Source organism: Camponotus floridanus, unplaced genomic scaffold (assembly GCF_003227725.1).
Source record: "Camponotus floridanus strain SB8 unplaced genomic scaffold, Cflo_v7.5 scaffold10, whole genome shotgun sequence".
NCBI lineage: Eukaryota > Metazoa > Arthropoda > Insecta > Hymenoptera > Formicidae > Camponotus > Camponotus floridanus.
Window position 1 is genome coordinate 2,449,754 of NW_020229215.1, and position 23,815 is coordinate 2,473,568.

General features: G+C 34.8%; 1 protein-coding gene across 5 annotated transcripts in view; it reads right to left on the reverse strand.

The window, feature by feature from the left end:
* Positions 1–229: 229 nt before the first annotated feature.
* The window catches only part of LOC105248614 (rho guanine nucleotide exchange factor 17), a 58,309-nt gene continuing 34,723 nt past the window's right edge, over positions 230–23,815 (reverse strand). For 3 of the 5 annotated variants that reach the window (XM_011253497.3, XM_011253496.3, XM_020026683.2), the window contains exons 9-25: positions 17,723–17,800; positions 14,060–14,137; positions 13,080–13,184; positions 12,487–12,603; positions 11,579–11,865; positions 10,565–10,702; positions 10,092–10,186; positions 9,796–10,018; positions 9,201–9,292; positions 8,457–8,724; positions 8,237–8,344; positions 7,858–8,097; positions 7,675–7,742; positions 7,018–7,344; positions 6,382–6,555; positions 5,237–5,520; positions 230–4,071 (exon numbers count right to left, since the gene is read on the reverse strand). In XM_011253497.3, coding sequence (XP_011251799.2) covers positions 5,258–5,520; positions 6,382–6,555; positions 7,018–7,344; positions 7,675–7,742; positions 7,858–8,097; positions 8,237–8,344; positions 8,457–8,724; positions 9,201–9,292; positions 9,796–10,018; positions 10,092–10,186; positions 10,565–10,702; positions 11,579–11,865; positions 12,487–12,603; positions 13,080–13,184; positions 14,060–14,137; positions 17,723–17,800 — 2,661 coding nt within the window. In that variant the 3' untranslated portion in view covers positions 230–4,071; positions 5,237–5,257. Of the gene's footprint in view, positions 4,072–4,904; positions 4,932–5,236; positions 5,521–6,381; positions 6,556–7,017; positions 7,345–7,674; positions 7,743–7,857; positions 8,098–8,236; positions 8,345–8,456; positions 8,725–9,200; positions 9,293–9,795; positions 10,019–10,091; positions 10,187–10,564; positions 10,703–11,578; positions 11,866–12,486; positions 12,604–13,079; positions 13,185–14,059; positions 14,138–17,722; positions 17,801–23,815 lie in introns of all 5 variants that reach the window. The other 2 variants (XM_011253498.3, XM_011253499.3) reach the window with 2 other exon arrangements.

Below are 23,815 nucleotides of genomic sequence, written 5' to 3' on the forward strand. Positions count from 1 at the left end.
GCTATATGTTCTTACAAATTTTTTTCTAATTCAGAATATTTATAAAATAAAAGATGTAGTTTTATCATTTAGCAAGCATTCTTATATCATGCGTCCGAAACGTTTTTCAACGCAACAAAAATGATACGAAATTAAAAAAAATTATACGAAATAAAAATAAAATAAAATTATACGAAAATTATACATATATATTCAACGTAGCATTGCAACGTAGAGCGTAGCAATGTCGTCAGTATATTTGTAAACGGCTTTATTTTAAACGAACATTGTTATTTGTACATAGTATCATACATATATATGTTAATATCTTGCGTATATCGCACGGTATTCGCATAGTATTTGCGCGCGTTCAACAATTTTGGAATAATAAATGTTAATTCGAAATTCTCTCTAAATCACGATTCCGGTCTCCGGAACAAGCACACATCCACAAATGCTCTCGCACACGTACAAAAGGGGTAGAATGCAAACATACACTTCGCATTCCTTGTGCAGAATCTAAGGTATCGTCCCACGTCGCGCGCTACCTGCTATATATTATGATATTCGAAGTGATGTAGCGCAGCGAGATATAATTAATAATAAACCAAAAGAAGTATCGAATGACATTATATATGATACAAATGTAATCACGTGTGTCGAAGCAGATAACTCGCCCATAGACACTGACAATATTGAAAATATAACTTATGTACTCACTATCGAAAAAGAATCGGAGTCTCGCTCGAAAAACGTATACATTTCTCACAAATGCAAGTTTAATTAAAATTTATGTATACATTGTGTAGTGCGTATACAGCATGTAACGTCAATCAGAAGTTATATTGATTGCGCTCTCTGCGTATATGTTTTTGCTCTCTTATATATTATAATTTATTTATAATATAAAAGAAAGATGCAATATATATTTCAGCATTAAATTATGTCATCTGTTATCACGTTTCTGTTAGACATTAAAATATTACATATGTACTCCTAATAAAGATTTTTCTGTTTATTTAGCATTGTCGACATGTATTGTTTCCAATAAAACATATTTCTAATACAATTTTTTCTTTTAATTTAAATTACAATTCCCTGAAAGCGCATGAATATCTCAACATTTTTCCTACATTCCGTAACGTTACACCGTGTATATTTGCTTCAAGAACGATCTCTTGGAGATCGAAGTGTTATACTTAGATTACATATCGTTCACATTCATACATGTATTTTCAGTTGCCTTAATTCGAAAAATTTATATAATTTCATAATATATTCTTTTGAGAGACAAAATATGATTTTTATGCGTTAAATAAGTGCGCCAAATCCTGATTCAGACATTATAATCGACATACACACATAAATAGAATCGTCGAACATTAGAAATGGAAAGACCAAGAGATTGCGTAGAACGATAAATATTATATTTTTTTATCTAAAAAGATCTGCCTGTCTTGAGTATATATTCGAATGATAAACCGTGAAAGCCAAAACGCTGCGTAAGATGATAATAAACTTTAAGTTACGCACAATTTTTCATCTGACGTTTAATATAATAATATCCATTGTACTTAATTTATAAATTTGTCATACTTTTTTCGCTGCAAATATTGCAAGCAATTTACTCACCATTAATTAAATATTAACTAAATTCAACACCACGTAAATCACTACATTCGCGGATAATTGGAATAATTACTTGGCCGTTGCTTTTACAGTCGCTTGTTTTCATGAACAACGAAGGATGTTACAAGCAGAAACATTGATGACTTTTATATACATACAACTTCGGTTGGTCTCGTGTATAATTCGAGGTTCATTATCATTTAATTATTGTCAGGCGTACGTATACTTTATTAAAGACTGTCAACTTTATTTAAATCACACGCGACTGCATACTTATAGCAATCAATGTTGCATGTTTTTAGCTAAAAGTTAAAATGGTAATTAATTCTTCGAATATTTAATATTATCACATAAGATTAATAGACGCGATAAATTATCGCGTATTTTCTTGTTAAATGCGCTGCAAGTTTTATTATCAGATTCTTATTTTGAATTAAATGTGCTTCCAAATTACTATATTATTCGACATTGATTGCAAAGAGCTCCTGCAGAAGCAGCGAGTGTAAATGACTAAATTATTAATTATCACGATCGTACAAAAGCAGTGGTGCACAACCTTTTAAAATTTCTCTTGTATTATTAGATTTACAATACTTTTTCCGATTATAAATTAGATGATGTATTTTTATATAAGAGTAAATAAGTAAGAAACTGTCTACCAAAGAATGTATAATTAAGTTGACATTTCTTACTCTTTTTAACACAATTTTCTCATGCATAAATTAAATATTAAGGAAAATTCAGAAATTTGAAGATAATCGCCTCTAAGTATCTGTTATAATTAAGTTAAATTTGTGTAAATTTAAAACTGGACTCTAAAATTTTGTAATAACTTTTATATAAACAATGTAAAGACGAATAAAATATAATAAAACGCGTACATGATGACAAATTCAGGAAAGGTTTATTGGCACTTATACTGACTTGCAGTATATAAACTTGTTTTCACTGACTTGTGATCTTAACTAGAAAATAATAAAAGTAATAAAATCCAGATAAAATGTAAAAATATTCACCTCTAAGCGAAAGCTTTAAGTGTCTCTTTCTTTCTCTCGCCTTTCAAATAAATAAATAATTTTTGTATCAAATTAATCTAGCTTTTACGCCTTTGATGTACATAGATCCGATAAATTCCTCAACAATTAACACGAACACATCGAGTTACATTTTATACAACGTATGTAGAAATAATCAAGTACGTCAGTATTTTTGATCGACAAACGGGGAGTAAATTTTCGTTTTATTTTATTTTTTGGCACTTTTAGTAATCATAACAAATTATAGATCTCTATATATCTGCTAATTGATTTAGGCCAGTGTTGATACATATACACATATATAAGCTCGATTCAACGCCCTGCCAGGTACTTCACTATCGTCGATTTATCGATGTCGATGATTTAATTATTTTTGATCATAAGTCAGCCCGTTAACACACATATTTTAATCAGTTGCACTTTTTATTATTTTTTGAATATATTTTTCTCTATCTCTTTCTCTTTCTTCCTCTCCTTTAGAAGCTGTACGTTTATTCTGTGTTTTAGATTTATAAGATATTAAAAAGTGCAACTAAGAGAAAACATGTGTTCGCAGAACAAACCCGAGTGACACAAACGTTCAAAAAACACTCGTTATTTAAAAGATGTAGCAAGTTTGTAGTTTGTTTTTTCAACTTTCGTGTCGTTTGGGAGTATGTTAATTTACCACGTGGACCACGCTTGAAATCCCGTCTTTGTATATACGGCAAACATACATCGACATCGAGAACTACATTTAGAATCAGATCCTATCAAGTTTCCAACATAACATTCAATATCCGCGATGTATCCGCTTTTATTTACCAAAGACACGTGCTCAATGCAGAGAAATTCGTCATGTTACGTAATAAATATTACAAATACAGCATCGAAATAAATATAAAACAAATTGCTAACAACTTGATAATCTACAATGTGAGGGAAAATATATGTAAAATTTTTACACAAACATTCAAGTCTCTAGATATTATGCAACAATTGTTTCACAATATTATTATTCAGAAAAATATATATATATATATAATAAAAAAATTGGCCATCGAGCACTTGTCATTGGTAGACTCTGCACCAAATGTGTGCGACTGATGACGGCCAAACAACGACGGACAACATCCGTTCGTGGATCGCGTAAAAACGAGATAAAAAGAGATGGTCCGAGACCGTCCTCGATGAGTTGGAACTCCCGCGCGAACTATAATCGATACTTCCTCACATCCTGGGAGTAGTGCAGCTCCCGCATCTTGCCCTTAATCCATTCGGCTAGTATCAGCCAGAGGATCCTACCGCGTTCCTTGAAAACCCGGCCTGTCGGCGCGTCCTGATCGGCCACGATCAGACGACGACGATGGCATCCATCCTTGTGCTGCGCGTACAACAACGATTCCCACGGCGTGTCATGCCGGCTTTCGTTTACCGCGACCCTTGCCTACAATGCAAGCAATTTTGTCAAATTGTCCCTCCACGCGATAATTCGCGGTGATTATAGATCTATCCAAGATCAAGCATGTTCAACTAAAACTGCCTCTCTCCGAAGCAAACTTGATCACTATCATTCACTATCATTCGCATGAATAGATAATGAATTATATATAGTAATAGTTATTTAAAATTAATAATAATTGTTACGTATTTTCGCATCACGATAATTATCGCGAATTTCTTGTTTTTACCTATATCTTTTTTTTCCAAATTATATTTTATCGATAAAATAATTATATAAATAATTATTGTAGATCTATAGTCACTAATTTTGATATTAAAATGGTTGATATTTAAATGGAGACTAAAACTAGTGTTTGTCAACCAAAATCACAGGAAAGAACTAATTTTTCAATACAATAAAAATTACATTGAATATATTTCTTGCAATGGAATTAAATTGTTATCTTTTTGTTTTAATTTTGTCACATTAAATATAAGCATGCCTGCAAAAGTAATATATAATAAATGTTATTTAAAGAGTCTTTTTAAAAAATATAAGAATCTTATCTGTCTGAAGAAATGAAAGTTTTCTGGTTTTTTTTTAAAAAAGACAATAAAGGACAATATTTTATAGTAAAAAATTAATACAATAAAAAATAAAGTCAGTTGCTACAGGAAATATGTGCGTAAATAAGTGACAAACTATATATATCTAAATTCTACTGGACAAGTTGGATATCAAATTTAAAATTTTTCAATAAAATAATGTGTCTGCGTATGTGTATATGTGTATGTGTATTTGTGTGTATGTATGTGTGTGCACGGTGTAATACTTACTAGATGTAAAGTGGCTACTGCATCATCCTGAACATTGTTCAACATGATAAAAAAATATTATTTAACATAAGGTGTTAATAAAAATATTAGAAAAAAGATTGTATCCGATAATGAAAGAAGCACATTTTAAAATAAGTGACAAATTTTCTGTAGAAACGACAAAGTCCTGCATTTTTCTACGACTATAAATATTCCATAAATTTCATCTCTTCCACAAATAACGACGTACATTTAAAATAATATGTATAATTAATGTCGCTTATGTACACATTTTTGGCATAATCTATATATTTTAAATAAATTTCTCTTTAAATATTTTCCTTATCCTTTACCTCGGGTCGTACGAGATTATATCACACTTTCCACAACAGCAGATGATTCGTGGAGTCCTCGCGACCGGCCTGCAGCTCCGCGGATGCCTGAGGTCCACGGAAGTCCTCATAACCATCTCCGCCGGATATCACCAGGAGTTTGCCGCGATTGATATTGTTCTGCTGCGTTTTGCTCGACTTCAATGAATAACGATTCACCTTCGGACGAGGGTCGGGTTTCGAGGGGCTCGGGGTTTCCACGCAGGTGAGAAAGCGCACGTGTCCCGTGTGTCCATGAGGGATTCCTGCGCGGGACGAAGTAAAATTCCTTATTACAGATCGGAAGGATTTCGGATCCAGGTGTAAGCGCCAATAATCGACAACGAACTTTTTTATCGAAATACTATACAGAGTGTTCCATGACTGAAGGTCCATAATTTAAGAGCGTGTTGCTGATGCCATTTAGAGTAAAAAAGTCTAATAAACATATGCCCGCAAATGCTTCCTAACAAACATTTTCTATTAGTCTGTTATTGTTTACATTTTTATTTACTTTCTTTGGGGGCATATGAAGTCGATGGTTTATGCGAAACAATCTCACAATAGGGATAAACTTATTAACAAAATTATGGATGCGGCAACAAATTAAAAATTCTCCTGGAATGGTGGAGCAAACTGTTAGATCACTTTTATGCAAGGCAAGACTTTGTATTGAATCTGCAAGATGTCATTTTGAACAGAATTCGTAAATGAACAAATTAAATTAAATGTCTTTCTTTTCTTTCCTAAATGTCTTTCTTTTTTAAAATATTCTATAACTTTCAATACTTGTATTTCTGTTAGGAAGCATTTGCGGACATATGTTTATCAAACTCTTTTTACTCTAAATGGCATCAGCAACACGCCCTTAAAGTATGGACCCTCGGTCATGGGACACCCTGTATATACGATATATTAATTGTATATAAAATGGACGATTAATGTGTTACGTCCTACGCCGAGGGGAGGAGAAAAAAAAGAAAACTTGACACTGATCGATCGCTTCTGTATCCTTCCGCACGGACGGGCATCGGGCGCGATTTGGGATGTCGGCCAGCTTTCTAATTATATCACGGCGCAATAATAACGGCGACAGAATGTGACGAGAATGTGACGTCAATACGCACCAGTCACGATCGGTGGCTGCGACATCCTCTGAGTGGATGGCTTTATATGGGGAATTGGCACGGTGAGCAGCACGCCGGCGCTCGTACCGATCCAGAGCAGCTCGTTGCAAGCCAACAGTGCGGTAACCCTGAGACACGCGGCCTTGTGCTGCCGAATTATGTCATCGCAACCTGCAGCAAATTTAACGCTTCCGTTAAAATAAATGCCGAATCTCGCCCTTAAGGCCCTGAAGCCCCGTTGCCGTCGATCAAGCGAATTAGAATAAAACACGATTTTATTTTTCAACAAACTTGTGAAAGATAAATTTGTTATATGCATTTTGATTGTATCTTTTAATGGCAAACATTTTTATTAGGCAAGATTAGAGAAAAGGGACAGTTTTAAATTAATAGAATTTTTGCCGATCGATTTTAAACCAGCTTGATTTCTCAGAAGCTATAACAATTAGGTAAATATATAAAAAATTACCCACTATATTTATTATCTTAAAATTTATCTTTTCTAACTTAATTCATTTTATGAAGAAGAAGTGTGGAAATCTTGCAATATACGAAATAATAGAAATAATAGAAATAATTAAGAGGATGCTTAAGACAATGATGGGGATATTCAGTTGTTCGAGAGTTGAGACTTACTGGCAAGCATTTTGGTGACAGCCGGCGCGATATTGATATCCGTTAGGCATTCATAGCTACCGGAATGGAAGAGCCTCAGCACAGCGCTATTGTGTAAGGATATCCAGACGCCTAAGCCCCCGGAATTCGCCATGCAAGAAACGGCGCGGCTCGTGTCACTGCTAACCGTGAACGTGTGCTCGATGTCCAGGGTGTGAGTGTTTAAAACTTTAACGCTATTGTGACAGCCGCACCAAAGTTTCCCGGAAACGGATAGCATCTTGGTCACCGGCGACGCCACCGTCCCAACGGATACCGTCGTCGGATCCGGTGTGTTCCATCCACCGGCTGCGATACAATGGAAAATGAAGCAGATTTATAATTGACAATATAATAAATTAATATAATAATATAATAACATTATAATAATAATATAATAATATAATAATATATAATAACGATATAATAATAAAATAAAATAAGAATAATATAATAAATTAATATAATAATATAATAAATTTAATAATTTTTTAAATAAAAATTTAATAATTTAATAATAATTTAAATAAATTTCATAATTTAATAAAAATTTAAATAATATAATAAGATAATTTTTTAAACATCATTTTTTATTATAAATCCAAAAAAACATTATTAGAAAAATATCGCAATACGTACTATGGTCCCGAACGTAAACAGTGATGTCTCCATTGGCGAGAGAGACGAACACTTTGTTATCCAAGTATCTGAAACATTATTATTGCATTACGTAAGAGATGGAGATCATTAAAAGTCATTTACTATCAATGGAAAATAATAATAATAATAATAATAATAATAAAGTTAGGAGAAGGTTCTTACATGATGCAGTGCACGCTGCTGCCGTGCTGGATCTTCACCTTGTTCTTCTTGATCCGGATATTGTCGTTGCAGTTGTACACGTGGATGCAACCGTCCTCGGTTCCCAGCCACATCGTGGGCTGATTCGCGTCCTCCTCCGTCGTAGTATTGTCAATACTCGACACGTCACCGCTCAATGTCACGCTGCCCGTATCTGCGCATGGAATGTCGTCCGAGTCCGAGTCGTCGGAGCTCGAGCTACTGCAAAAGGTAAAGATAAATGTGTTAAACCGATGCACATGAATTATCCCATATTTTAATAAAAATTGAATCAAATTGATTCTTCATCTGAATAAAACTGGAGATGTTACATTTAAATGAAGAGAGGGAACAAAATTACCTGTCTAACTGTATGTTACCGCCACTGGCATCCACGTCTTGCACCGATATGCTTATACCGCTCTTGCTGTTGATGAACGGACTGTTGTTCGACGTGCACGAGTTGGAGCTGAAAAGACAACGTTTTTAAACTCGTGTCTTCGATACCTCGACCGCATAAGCTGTGCTCGAAATTATCTCTCGTCAACTCCTCGCCTAAAATTTCATCTCGTTGATCTTACCCAGGCGTGCAGGCAGGTATCCCGGCGACGCAGAGTATCCTGGCGTTGCAGACCCCGTTGCACGACGTGACCTGCGGTGGTTCCGGGCTCAGACTGAGAACGCACACCTGACCGACGTAACCATCGCTGTTGCAGACCCAGACGTCCCTCGATCCCTGTCCGTTCACCAACGTCGGTGCCGCACACGTGAACTGGAGGCCAGCTCGCGTTTTCCTGATCGGCAGAGGTCCCACGAATTCGGGACACGGCCTCCTGTCAGCCGACAGCGCTGCACGTGAAATAGCAAGATGGTTAAAATGTTCTCCAACTTGTGAGCTTATGATTCAAAAATTGAAAGGATAAAAAATAGAGATTTTACATATGTGTATAGCAAGATTTTACAAGTTGATACGCGTGGCAACGTTGAATCTTAATAAACAAAATGTCATGTTTATTTTAGGATCGTAATTTAATCTGTAACGTACTATTTATTTAATTACCTTCATTCAAATTTTTATTTTTAACAGATATTGTTTGTGAAAATTCTCTCAAGAGACGTTATGATTGATTAAATGATTCATTTAGAAAGTAATATTCGATATTCTTTTACTATATTGCTACTGAATGTTGTTTAAAAAAAATCGAAAAAATATTATTTTCAAAGTGTATATTAATTTTTAAAGCACATATACATATACATTAATTTGAAATTTCTCATTAAGAGTGACTTTCTAAATATGAAAAGCTCGACGTAAAGCTACTCACCGAGTTTCTGTTTGGCTTCGTTGAAACTCTCTTCCCAACTCGCACGTTTGTCAGGTTTCGCGAACATAACAGATATATTCTCAATTCCGGCTCTGTAAATAAAGTACGCAAGTACAACATGAGTCACGTTGCAATCATGATCAAATTATCATGATCTAGAAATTCTCAACACGTATACGTAGCGGAAACGTGATCGAAAACGATTCTCGGAAAACGCGGCAGAGATTAAGGGATTTCGAGCGATAATCTTGCAAAATTAGCTATCCTCAACTGATTATCAACCAAGCTAAATTTAATCGGTTGAATCGATTTAATCATAAATTTTCTAGTTTATTTTGTATCTCATGCATAATTATAAAACAACAAACATATAAATAAATGTATGTCCAATCGCAGATTGATTCTCCATATCAGAATTTATTTTGTATTCATGCAAAGATTATAATTTCTCGAAATATGCAACAAATAAAGACCTGAGTGTGTCAGATCTTAATTAATATTTTAGGCGCTCTCTCTCTCTCATTTAATTCTCGAGAGATGATTTGTCGAAAATCCAAATAAATAAAATAAAATAAAATTTCTCTCGTGTGCTTACTGAGTATTGAGTGTTAGTTCCAAGCAAGCCAACTGCGAATGCGCCGCATTTCTTTCTGCTAGTTGTCGTTGAGCCTGACTCAGCATATCCTTGATAAGATCCTCCAACTGCTGCTTGGCACCATGCAAAGTCGCGGCGAGTTCCTGAAGTTGAGTTAATTTCGTGCAGTCTTCTCGAAGATAGTCTACTTCGCGCGCCATTCGCCTTAAATTCTCGTCTTTGGCTGGAAAATCGATTTTAAGATAGTTTCATTCCAAAATGACGAGTAATTCGGTAAATCGGTGTCTCTATCATACCTTTCATCACTTCGAGATCATCCAGTGAAATTCGCATCAGCATTTTGTATTTGTTCGCGTCAAGTAGACCAACCAGGCTGTTTGGACACGTGCTCCTGCGAATTTTTATCCTTTATTATTGTCACAAAAATTTTCTCTTTTATTTTTTAAATTAAATTATTTACTTTTACGAATCAAAACATGTAATGTAAAATTTATATAATTTATACAATTTTAAATTAAAAATATTTCATATCTTTAATAAAAATGTCAAAATTAAAATAAATTGATTCTAAATAAGTTTTAAAAAATTTCTACAAATATTGCCACAACATCCGCATTTTATTCGAAAAATGTTATCTGCCGAATAAAATCTAGTTAAATTAAAAAAAAATAAATTTGAAAAATCCTTATTTGATAGAGAAAATTCGCAATATTTTATACTATGTTTTTCATTTGAATATATTTCAGATATTCTTGTCAAGGATACGTACGTTGACGGTTTTCTTATCGTGCCGCTTCTGCGCTTGATGCTGGTGATGACGAGGAGATCGGAGAACAAAAATAAAGCCCGTTCCTTCCGCGTGCCCTGATTCGATGCTATGGTGACCAGATCGTGTCGTACGAAAGCTCTACGGGAGGAAAAACGGATAACGTGTCACACGATAAATTCGATGAATCTTTTTGTCGCGTCGCGGCCAGTTTCCACCACAACACATTATTATTGATAATCGATACCCCGATTCCGACGGCTAAATAAGTCCGGTGGAAAAACGATGTAACGCGTGCGACGCGATTGGCACAGAAAAGCGCGTGAAGTGGAACGATGTTTCTGTCACAGCAATAACCGACAATTTATTGGAAAATGTTACTGCGACGAGACAGTTTCTCAATCACTTATGATACATGCATTTTCTCCCGATCATTTACGCCTTTAAACATTTGCTTTGAAACGGCTATTCTAAAAGATTGATATAACGACAGCAGACTGTAACAACATTTTTATATCATTTAATTAAATTATGAAACTAAAATATACTTTAGTTTATTAAATTACACAATGCTGTGTTAAATATCAACCGCAATCTATATATTTCATTATTATATAGCTCGAAATAAACACTTGATGCTCAAATATTTAGAAACCAGGAAAATATGAGTTGAAAAATATGACAAAATATGATTTTGAGTACGTTCTATAAATTGAACAAAATTAATTACAATTTCCACATCTTAATCAAGACTACTCTCACTCTATTATTTTTCCGCACTTTGCTGGAAATTAATTAATTAAAAAAATAATTTGTAGTAGATGCGTTTTATTGACGCAAAAATATTATGCTGAAAAATGATTGTAAATCGAAGGTAAATTCGAGATCAGCCATCGGAACCAGGTGATCAAATATATTGTTCTGTTAAAAATCGTTCAGATCAGTCAGTTTGCTATCAGTAAAGATCATCCTCGACTGTCACAAAAATCGTAAATAAAACTCGTTGGCCATTAATACCTGTCGTTCGTTACGATCCCGGCGAGGCCTTCGACGAGGGCCTGGACCTCCCTTAACGTTGTCTGCTGTTGTTCCCACTCGAGTGACTCCCTTTCCGTGCAGTTGATTTTCACGACCAGCTCGTGTACCTCTTTCTGCGCGGCCTGCAGCAACTCGTAATCGGGATGCGTAGGGTCTGTGTGCTTTAGCAATCTCTGTATCAGCAGCTCATACCGCGGGATCTTTTGCACGGGTTTGATCAGCAGCTGGTCCAGGCCCAGTTTACCCTTGTGCTCGCGCTCCATCGTCTAATTATAACAAAGTGTCAATCTATAACCACTCAAGACTTTTTTATAATTTACCTCGGGTAAAATTATACCCCGGGTTAGAGAAAATTTATCTTGACACGCAATTTAGATATTTTAAGCGGTAATAATTATAATAATATCGTGAGAGCAAGATAATTTCGAGGATTAAATTATACCAAATATCTATTCCTTTGTACTTTTACTTTATTAAACTAATTTACTAGCTTAATAAATAGTCTTTCGTTGACTATAATTTCATGTAATGTTTTCAAAAACATATTGGATTTTATTAATTTAATAGAGTAAAAAATTATAAATTCTTTCTTGAAAAATGCTAAGTGCAGTTTAGCGTTTAAAGTGGTTGACAATCCGCATTCCAAGACCTAAGTTACCGAGTATGTCAAAGATGTAGTCTTGAGAGATTCTATGCGGTAAATAGACGAAAGTGATACTGACCATCAAAGTAACAAATTAAATTGTATCAATAAAATTGTGCAAACAATCAAGATCGCGATTAAAAAGAGAGAGTGGAATAAAAAAAGTCTCGTATATTTAATAATAACTGTCGAGTTATATAAAGAGGAGAGAAAGAAAAAAGAGAAGGAATTACAGCGATAGTACCTCGAGAAATCGTGCAAAGGCCGGTTTCGCTTGGCACGTTGTTTTTATCGCCTTCCTCGCGGATTTCCAATTGTCCAGGAACAGAGTGTAGGTCTCCAGCACCACCGGTTTCGTGAACTGCAAAACACAGCACAAGGTCCCTTTATGTTTATCCCTCTGCGTGTCAATGAAAATATATTCCGTAGATAAAACGCAATTCTCCAAGTAAATACGTTATTTCCAGCTAACTCATTATTTAAGCATTCATGAGTTAAGGCTGAAATACACGATTACGTCGCAAAATTGTCATCGCGAATTTATATTCGTTACATAATACGGGGAAAATATGCAGAGCGCAAACAATCGCATTTCAAGGGCTGCGAAACATCCCATGTGTTTACGTAAAGCGGACGATATGGCTACGGGGCATATAAATTAATTTATTAAGGAGGACCGAATAGGGGGACGCAAATTAATGCAGCGGATCTGTCGATTTTTAATTAGTATTTTAGAATCTTAAACGGCAGGAAAGAAACGAATATATTGTTATGCGCTTAATCTATCACACACATAGCCCGAAGATATTTGCGCGCCTAGTAACAATGTAAACTGACCACATCGAGGAAGACATCGCCGATCGTCTGCTTGAGTTCCCAGGTGTCCAGTCGCCTACGCAGCTCCTCCAAGAATACCTCGTGATGGCTGAGAAGCGCAGGAATCTGAAAAAACGTAAGCATTTCCCTTCGACAACTTCATTAATCAAATGACGCGAGATTCAATAATGCTTTATACGAGGTCGAATAAAAAATACGAGTTAATTTTCGATTATTCAAAATGCAACGCATCGAATTTGACAAGCAAAGTGCCGTAACTTTTGTGAATTTTACTGTGAGTTATCGATTTAATGCAGATATTAAAAAAAGATAAAAGAAAAATAGATAATTTTATAATTTTAATATTTCTTTAATATTTCTTTTATAAAAGTCTAACATAATAGACATATTTTTCATGCATCTTTTATTAACTCCAAATACCAGTATTCGATGAACTAAATGTCAATTTAATTATATTAGTCTATATATATAAACTATTTACCAGGCTGTAAATTATTGATCAATTGATAATTGATTATTTGTTAGTTTTCAGAGACGTAATTTATCAACAGCTAATTAACAGTCAACAATTTGCTAATTAACTGCTGCTTCGAGCATATGTCAAAGACTTAAGAGTAACGTTCTACAATCAATGATTGCCAATTTCATATTGGTTGAAATCTCGTTCTAAATTTAATGTATGATTCGGCATAATTTAAAAATCCCTTGAAAAGCGCGAAAAGAATATTCTTCAAAACTTTTCGAATATTAAATCGTTCAATTAAATGATACAGACTTACGATGCGATGAAGGGAACAAATATGTCTTTTGTTGACAAAGTAATAGTGCATATATGTACAAGATTGAGAAAAATAATACATTTATATGACACAATTTGAAATAATAATATATTTCTTTTTTTCGATATTTTAAAACAGATGAAACATATTTTTTTTTTCAAACAAAAATTGATCTTGAGTAGGATGATAACTTCGTATTACCTGATAAAATATCTCGTCGACCGTCCCGGCATCCACCAAGCCAGCATTCTCAGGGCTCTTCAAGGGCTGTAGGTATTTCTGTAACCAATGCAAATACTGCGTTTATAATATGTCTTTTAAACAGACATGCGTTGGCAGTAACAATTTTTCTATATTCAATTCTCTATCAACAAAATTAAAAATATGTCTCTGACATTAGATTTTTCTCACAATTAATAATATTTTTAATTAAATAAGAAGTAAAACACACACATTTGTGTGCTAAAAAATTGTGTCAATTAACGAAAGAAATTTCCTACGAAACGATGACGAGATAACAGGATATAAATTATCAGAAAGTAGTCTCGCGCGCATTTACCGCGAAACCTTCGGCTTGATCCTTACGTCCTTCGAGTTGAAGGAGACCCCGTGAACTTTAAACGCACGATGATACGTAATCGACTGCGGCGGGAAATATGTCTCGCAGTTTATTTGTGCAACTCCTCCGACACCATTCCCATTATATTTTTTCCTACGTCGGCGACGTAGAAAAATGCGGGGCATCTTGTCGCTTCCAAGGCCATTGTTAAATAATCGGCAAACATGCCGACAACAGTTCACGGCACAGCCGTGTTGTTTATAAAATATAACAATCAAGTCGGTCTGTATCCGCTGTTACAATAATGTTGAAAATCCATGGGCTAATAATACAAGTTAAAAAGTCGTCTCTGAATTTCGAGTAAACTAGCACGCGCCCTTTGGGAATGTAAGCAGTATAAATTGGATTTGACTACACATCTCATATATATATGTATGTATGTGATAGCAGATTATATATTTATATAATATTAAAAAAAATATGTATGTATATATTTCATTACATATTGTTATATAAGTACATCCTTTTTCATTAGATATTATATACATTTTATATATATTTTGTCACATATTAAATACATATCTGTTTACTTTTAAATTCAATTCAATTTACTCAGTAATTATTTCAACGCTTGTTTTAAATATTGCGTATTGTCCTTTCAATTCTTTTAACTTTGTTCTTTAATATTTAAAAATGATAAAATTATACAAAAAAATTTTTTTCATTATGATAATTGAAAAATAATTTAAAATATACACGAGAGAAGAAATATATAAAACGAATGTCGAATAATATTGAAATGTGTGTAATTTAAAAAATACACGTACTTTTAAAATATTTTAAATTATTTATCCATATTTCTCGAAAGAGGAAGGTTTCGCGGAAGGTTTTCTTATCGTCAAAGGGGTGAATCGAGAAACGATGTTTTCGTTTGAAAGCTTACGTAACATGATCGTTTTATAACGATTGCTGATAATTGGCAAAACGAGAGGCGAATCATGCAGTAAAGTAATATTTAATTTCCTGATAGCTTTATCGCCTGTATTAATTATCGTAATTGCTCGATTCAATGGTTATGCCACGTTGCAAAACAGCAATGCAATTAGCGCGGCACATAACACGTTTAATTATTTAAAACAAAGATCAGTTTCAACATCGGTCTTCCAACCCAATGTTTGCCCAGATACCTTTTATTAAAACCTCAACTACAGGCCATGTAATTGTACGGAGCACGCGTCTTGCGCTGCACACGTGCTTAAACTGGCGCACTTTCGGTTACGAGCGACTCTCACGTGCTCGAAAGAGTTTTATAAATTTCGAAAGACATCGAGAGAAAAGCAACGTAACAGGCTTTGTATATTCTCGAGGAAATTAAACGGTTTTTTAAAATTTGATAAATTTTAAATCCATCACATATATTTATAATTTACGTTTTATGCATTTTTTACACAGAGTGATATAAATGCAAAATGTAAATATTTATTTTATATAATTTAAAAATATAACTATAAATATTAATTTTATATAATTATATAAATTTTTATTTTAATTATCACATCTTTGTATCGCAAAATCCTGTCTCATTTGTGTGCGTTCTCTTCTGTATGTCAATTCTGTATGTCATTCTGTATGTCTTGCCGTAAATTGATATTTGTGTGATTTTGAAAAATCGCACAAGCCATGAGATCCTATTGGTGGGATTTATTTCCAGCTTTGAATTTCAGTAGAGTCAGAGATAAAGAGATGATGCAGAGACAGCTGTGAATTGGAACACTATTCCGCATGCGGAATATCCGCGTCGGAAATTGGATTTAAATGAGTAACGCTATTATCATTTCGCAGGATAGCGACACCTTGACATGTGCATTTATTTGCAAACTCATTCTACACGTCGTCCAGTAATCAACTTTGCGCAGCGCCCTTCAACAAATATCAGATGCGTTAAAACGAAATATTCGAACGAAGGACACAAACAATACGCTGAAAATCAAATTGCGAGTCCGAGGTAAGAAGGTGCGAAATTTTGTGTCACATTTATTGCCACCTTGGAATACACTATTAATTGTCACGAACTCTCTCTTAGGAATTTATGCAAATTTTGAATGTTATGTTAACGTTTTTCATATAGTGTTGATTTTTTAATAGTATGAAAAATTACTAGTTACTAGTTTATTAATGTAATATTAATTTATCATTTCACGATTGCACAATTAGAAATTAAAAATTGAATTTCTTTTTTCTAACAACAATTTGCGCAATAATAAAAATGCATTAAATCTTCACGTAAAGAGGCATAATTCCATTATTTCAATTATTTTGAATGAGAGATTCTAATTACATCTTTTTTTGTTAATTAATAAAATAAATATATATACATATCTTTCTTTAGATTTATTTAGACTTTTCACAATTTTCTTTTCGTTCAAATTTGTCCTTAGTATTAAAGAAAGTTAGACGAAGATGGATTTAGACAATAGATCACGATTTTTAGCAGAAAAATTGCTATCGCGATATAAAATTTATTACTATTGCGTCGCCATCTGATGTGATCTGATCTTCTCAGTTTTTTAAGAGCAACGATACGTGTATAATCGCGAATGCGGTCTTAGTGCAATATTATGCAAACAGACCGATTCCCGTAACTATTTACCACGACCTGGTATTCGAGTCTATTTCCGGTGTTTAACGAAGAATGATTATGAAGTTAAGAATGGAAATTTGATGAAAACAACAAGCCGAGGAGAGACGGCGCGCTTGGGTCAAACTAGCAACAGCTCGCTCGAGCGGAGCAAGTAATAAACGGACGGGGGTGTTTGTTTACAAGATGCAAGGACGAATCACAGTTTCCGACATGTATCGATTCAACACCGTTTCTTCTGACGTTATAACGACTTGGGAAAGACCGATGCAATTTTCTTAACCGATGTAATCGAGAATAATACTTTTAGAGAAAATCAATTTGTCTGTGCTTATCTCCTTTTTATATGCTCTAGTAAAGATTCCAAAGAACCTTAATTATAAATATTATATTCAGTAATAAATATAATCAAATAATCGAAGAGTAAAAATCTGTATTACATTTGGATAATTTCACCAAATATTAAAGATTGTATTTAATTATGTGGGTTAATATCTCTGTTAAGCGTAAGCTAAAGAAAATCTTTAAACTTATTATTCACAACTTAATTACATTGCACATCAAACAGAAAATAGTTTTTAACGATATTTATTTCTCTTCAAAAAATTTGATTTTATTTCGAATTGAATTATTTCCCTTTTTCTGATCTAGAATCAATAATACTCACATTGACTAGTATCTGTAGCGCCTCTACGTAGGATCGTTCCGTGTCGTAAAGCTCCACGACCACGTGAGTTCTCGTGTCCTGTAACGTAAAGAGGAGACAATTATTGAAATAATCGTTGAATGCCGTTCGAAGAGAAGGAAGTGACAGAGCGAGGAAGAGAGGAAGCTGCTTCACAGCTGTCACTTGATTATTGCGTCGCGTTTCGCGATAAAGCTCGCACGTGCATTTCTGAAAGACCTCACGTGCGTGTGTGTGTGTGTGAAGGGCTCGATTATGATCGTTATGTGAACGACAAGCCGGAAGATCTTGCGTCCTGGGAATACGCATCGCGGAGGATAATAGGAACGATGCGTCGATACCGAGATTATTTTAGCATCGAGAAACGCCGATGAAAGACTTAATCAAGGATTACTGATGCACAGTGTAATGAATCACGCGCGATCCATCCCAGAATCTTCCGCCATTATCATTTTATCTCCTAAGCGCTTTTTTGACGTTTTCAAGTCTCTTTTTTCTAGTTACATTAATTTTTTCTTTTACATTAATTTTTTTTTCATGTATTTTATATCTCTAATTCGCAAACGAAAAATTTCCCATATTTCTTGCATTACATTTAATTCATCATTTAATTTACGAATTTAAAAATGTATAAAATATATAAAATATATTTAAAAATGTACAAAATATATTTTTTCGTCGAAAGGTATGGGAAAGAACTAACAAAAAGTACGACGGAAAAAGTCTATCTGATTTTAAATACAACATTCGGGATTTATTTTATAGAAATACTTTTGCGACGCGTGTCAAATACGTCAAAAGAACAACACTCGACGCGCTTATTCACGGTACTCGGAATGTTTTTTCATTCAGAATTAGCTGCCTGCCTAGTCTATATAAACGTCGAAAACGAGAACTACCCACGCGTTCGGAGGTGACGCGTTCGTTATTCTCGCTGTCCACCGACGGCTGATTGATGAGCTTGCGATCGGCGTTCATTGTCATCCTCGTAGGCCACCTGTACTTGAGATTTCGTGAGCGCGGATGTGCACTCTACTCGCGTAGCATCCTCGCGAAATCGATGGGCCGCGAAATGCGGCCGGCGCAAAATATTCACACTCGCGTCTCGCGTGTTTCCGGTCTATCGGCCTCGATAGCTGCTCCGTTTGGCGGAAACGGCGAAACCAAAGCCGAGCTCTTACAGTTTCCGTAAGCAAATGTGCGCCGTCCTCGAAAGAGTTTTATTCTCGGATTCTTCCGACGAGTTTCTCCTCGATCAAGAGTTCCTCGTTTCGATCAACTGCATCGAGAGAATAGCAATTATGTAATTTATGTCCGCACTCTTTTTATGAATTTCATGAGTTTCATCGATTTTATACGTCTGGAAGTATTCGAAATAAATTACAACTGCACCTTTCTCACTCCCTCTAATTTCTATAAACTTTTCTAATAATCAAGTTTTTAGAATTAAAAGAAAAATCATATCGATCATCACGAGTGATCACTCTTGGCAATCTGTCACATATTTCTAATTCCTCGTCATCGATAAAAATGTTCAAATAAGTCATTTTCGTAAAAATGCATTTTTAATGACGAATTTGTTAAGAAATTAAAAACAGATGCTTCTGTAAATATTTTTTATACCTTCAATTTATATTAATTATTAAGAATTTTAAAAATTTACGTCACATATAAAAATTTATATATTATTACTTTTCATTTTGAACACAAGAATTGCAAGATAAATAATTTTCGCGAAATTTTTATTCTAGAAAACATATGTTCTAGGAAAAATTGAAATCAAAGAAGAGAAAGATTCTTCTCAATTCTAGGGAAAACCGAGATTAACCGAGAGAAAGATTTTCTCGATTCTCTGAACCAAAACATGGCGAACGAGCAGCGACAAGTATTGCAAGTTACACAAATTCCCGCTCTCAAGATTTGCAAATGAGGGGAGGACGTCGTAGTTTGTACATGCGTCGCATCCAAAGATAATGCGCGCGTCGAGGAAAAAACCCGACAGCGCCTCTTTAAAAGCTTCGTGGAGCTTTTGCGCGAAGCGGGGCTTTCAAGACGATCGCGCGTCGAACGCTTTTACGTACGTTCGTTTACGAACGAACCGACCGACCGCCCGTTATATTTAGCGCCGTGACTAAGGACCCTCGCTTCCCCCCGGCCGATTGAGCTTGCAAGCTCTCATCCATAGCACTCTGTCTCTCTCGCTTTTTCCACGCTCCACGGTTTTTCCTCGTGCGACCGAGTTGCGCCCGATTACAAAATCGATTGCGCGCGATCGATCATGACTTCTTGCTTGATCCCGTTGTGCGAGCATAACGATTCACTGTGCGATCGCTTAATTACACAACTTCCTTTGCTAATTAACGCGGAGTTATGTCATAAATGTTCTCCGCGGTTTATCCTCATCCCTAAGTAGTCTTAGACTCGGTATCTTCATGTTAATATCGGGGAAAGAGGAGGGCGCGTAATTAAAATCAATATCCTTCAGCGGATAAGCTATGTGTGAATTTTTCACAATACACTAGGTGTCCCGAAATTTGCGCGCTTCTTTTATTTTATTTGCATTGTTTATTAAATTTTTTTTTATTATACTTTTCTCTTTAGTCTTGGAAGTTTCATAGAATTTTTTTTCATTAGCATGATTGAATTTCAAACCTGCGTATCTATCTCGGAATAAAATTATAAACTGAGATTTTGCTCGAGGTTCTATTGTGTAATATAATTGTGTAATAGAAAAAATCAATTATTTTATATTTTATTAGCTATCCAATCGCATTTGTGACAATTGCAACTAGCTTTATTATCGTACTCGCGTAATTCTATTACATAAGCTAATGCTTTATATAAATAAACGCATGTGTGTATAATGTATGAAAGGCAAATATTTTGCAGACAGAAGAGCTTGTCGAGATTTGTTAATTAATATTTTCGAGCCAAAATAGAACATAATTTCGCAAACCAATTATTTGCTGCCTAATTATTACTAATTGTGCGTATAATATCATTGATAATTGCTGTTTGAGAGATAAGCCTTGTGAATATTATAGATTTTTATTTATTAACATTGTTATTTTATATAGAAAGTGGATTAATTTTTTGATAAGAAATATGCGACTTTTTAAAATGATTTAAATAATCTGCGTAAAAGATGCGACAAGACTTCGCGATGGCATGATCAATTTTGCAAGGTTCTCAGTAGATTCGACGAGGCAAGGTCAGGAAGAAGTACTCGGTGGCCGTGACATCGAGAAGAGGAAACACACGTTTCCTGATACTGGAACGTGTCGAGAGAGAAACCAGATGGTCCTGGCATCCGAACGCATTTCGACGACTCTTCGATTAGACTTGGGCGACGCTAATATATTTTTAAAGCTTTATATGCAGCATCATTGAGGTGAACTGAAATACGCGCGAAAATTAAATTCAATTTGTCAAATAAAGGGAGTAAAGTTAATATCCGAGCGTAATAGAGTCTTCAAGCGATATAAAGTGACATTATTCAATTTGTCCCTTATACGCACGGAATGGTTAAGAGCTTTTATCAGCAACCATCTTTAGTAACAGCGAGAAAAAATCAGAAAATGTTGCACAAGCGATTTTTGCAATAATTATCTATTTTAATAATAATAGTTTCGATAATAATATAGCATTTCTTTTTTCACAATCATTAGAGATGATATAATTGTTTTCTGTTAGAAAATAGTATATAGACTTAAAATTTTCTTAAATTCAAATGCGTAGTATGTAATTATGTCCCGAATAATTAACAAACTTTGAAAATTTTATGAATTTTTAAATTTCATCGATAAAAATAAGACTTTCCTTTTTCATTTTAAGCAAATTTTATCAAAATAGCATTATAATTTGATAGTTATGGAAAAATTAAATAGATAGACTTTCAAATATATAAGTATAATATATTATATAACAAAATTGTAATTTTTTTATGATCAAATAAAATTTATATTATTTGTATATTATTTATATATTAACAGGATTTTAATAAAAAAATCTGCAACCAACAAAATATTTAATATTTAATATTTGCAGAATTATGAGAAGAAGAAAGACGTTGAGTCAAGTTCCTAAGCAAAAAAAAAATCAATCTCCAAGTAGCCGAAGAATTTGAAAAAAAGTTTTGAAAAAGGAAAGTTTGAAGCAGAAAAAAAAATGAGATACAATAGATGATTGAATATAACGAGGCGCATTAAATGCATCGAACCGTTAACGGCCTGTCCTGTTTAGAATCGTTCACGTACTTACAAGTACTTATCCACGTGCCTCCCTGCCGCCCTAGAATGCCACGCGATCGCGAGTAAACACTTTCAACACGAGTTTGTTCGTCGACGAGAGGCTCGAATGAAATTACAACCTGTTACACGCGACGGAAGCGTCGCGACACGTCTGTAACAGATATAAAATTGCCGCGCTACTTGAATTTTGGTCAAGAGAGCGAGAGAGAGAAAAAGAGAAAGATGAGCATAAATCGAAACCACAGTATCCTTAGACCCTCCTTCCAACAGAGATATTACACCTATAATAATAAGAATTCGCCACCGTGTCGTTATTTCAACCTAAAGTGACAAACGAATAACATAACATCGAGATGACATAACGCTGGAAATCGAACGACTCGAGAGATGATTTAACGCACGAGGCAACTATATCGATCGAGAATGGATGCGAGATGATTGTCTCTTGCTTCTACCCTCCTAAAAAAATACAATTTCGAATTTCGCTAAAAATACACGAGATCTACTTTATTTTCTCACTCTGCGAAATATTTTTACACAAGTGCCACAATTTTGTTTATTTAAAAACTGAATTTTCAATTCGAGAAGAAGGACTTTTATTTAATTCCCGAGCATTTCACTTTAACTGCTCTATTGTATAATATTATGGCGAAAGTAGTAAACAGAAGAATCGTTGTTTTCGACGGAAATATTATTCGTGCTAAAATGCGCGCGAAATAAACAGCATCAAAATATTTCGCACGAGGAAAATCCAAAGTTAATTTCGAGGCTTTCTTTTTAAGACTCATTTATATTCCCCCATATCCCCAAACGAATAACTTATCCAATCTTAATTGCGGTCATAAATTTGAAATAATCCGTGTCGCACACATCGCGCGTAATTATATTATATTATATTTTTATTAATATTTTTATTAACACTTATTATCGATATTTATTATCGAGATTAAAAGATTTTATTTCGAAAAAGCGTGTTTCTCCTTTAAAATTGGCAGACAAGACAAGACACTCGTGATGATCGGCGTCGGGCTACCTGCTGTCGCAGCATCACACGGCACAGATTATTATTATTACTAGTTTACTAGGGTTTTAGCGTCATGAGAGAAGAGAGGAAGGACCTAAAAAATGCTTTCGGAATATTAGCGGGCGTACACGTCCGATTCGCCAGGTGCACGTTATCGAGCGACACACGTTATCGCGACGGCATCGCGATTCCGCAAGCTTGCGGCTTTTCCACGACGAGCAACAGCTAGACGCGGCGTAACGCCTGAAACTGACGACCCGTCGCACAGCCACCAGGAAGCTGATCGATGCTCAAGAGGAAAGCGGCGGCGGAGAGGACGGAAGCTGAGCGCGCCAGGACGCCGGCGCGTACTTTTCACGTGGATTTCACACGCGCTCTCCCCTGTATCCTGGTGCCGCCGTTCCTGTCGCCCCCTCCTCGTCCCACGAGGGGATCTGTCGCGGCGCGACCTTGCATCGAAATGCCGGGTTAGCCTTTTCGAACCCTGCCATCATGCAACAGGTTTCTAATGTCAAATTTAAGCGAAGGAACAAACTGCTCCGAAATTGATTTTTTACTAATTATCGGCGTTTGCCGAAACGTCAGAAGGATATCCGAGGAATTTATTGAAAAAAATATTTTCCACATTCTGGAATCATTCTGAATTTTCCCTCGTACAAAGAAAGAGAGAGAGGGAATCCTCTATTGTACAACATTTTTGTACGATAGAGATTTGATTAAAATGTATCCGTTTCTGAAAAAAATTCGTGCAAATTGTAGGCAACCTTTAATTTCTTCAAATTAAATGTAAAAAAAATATCT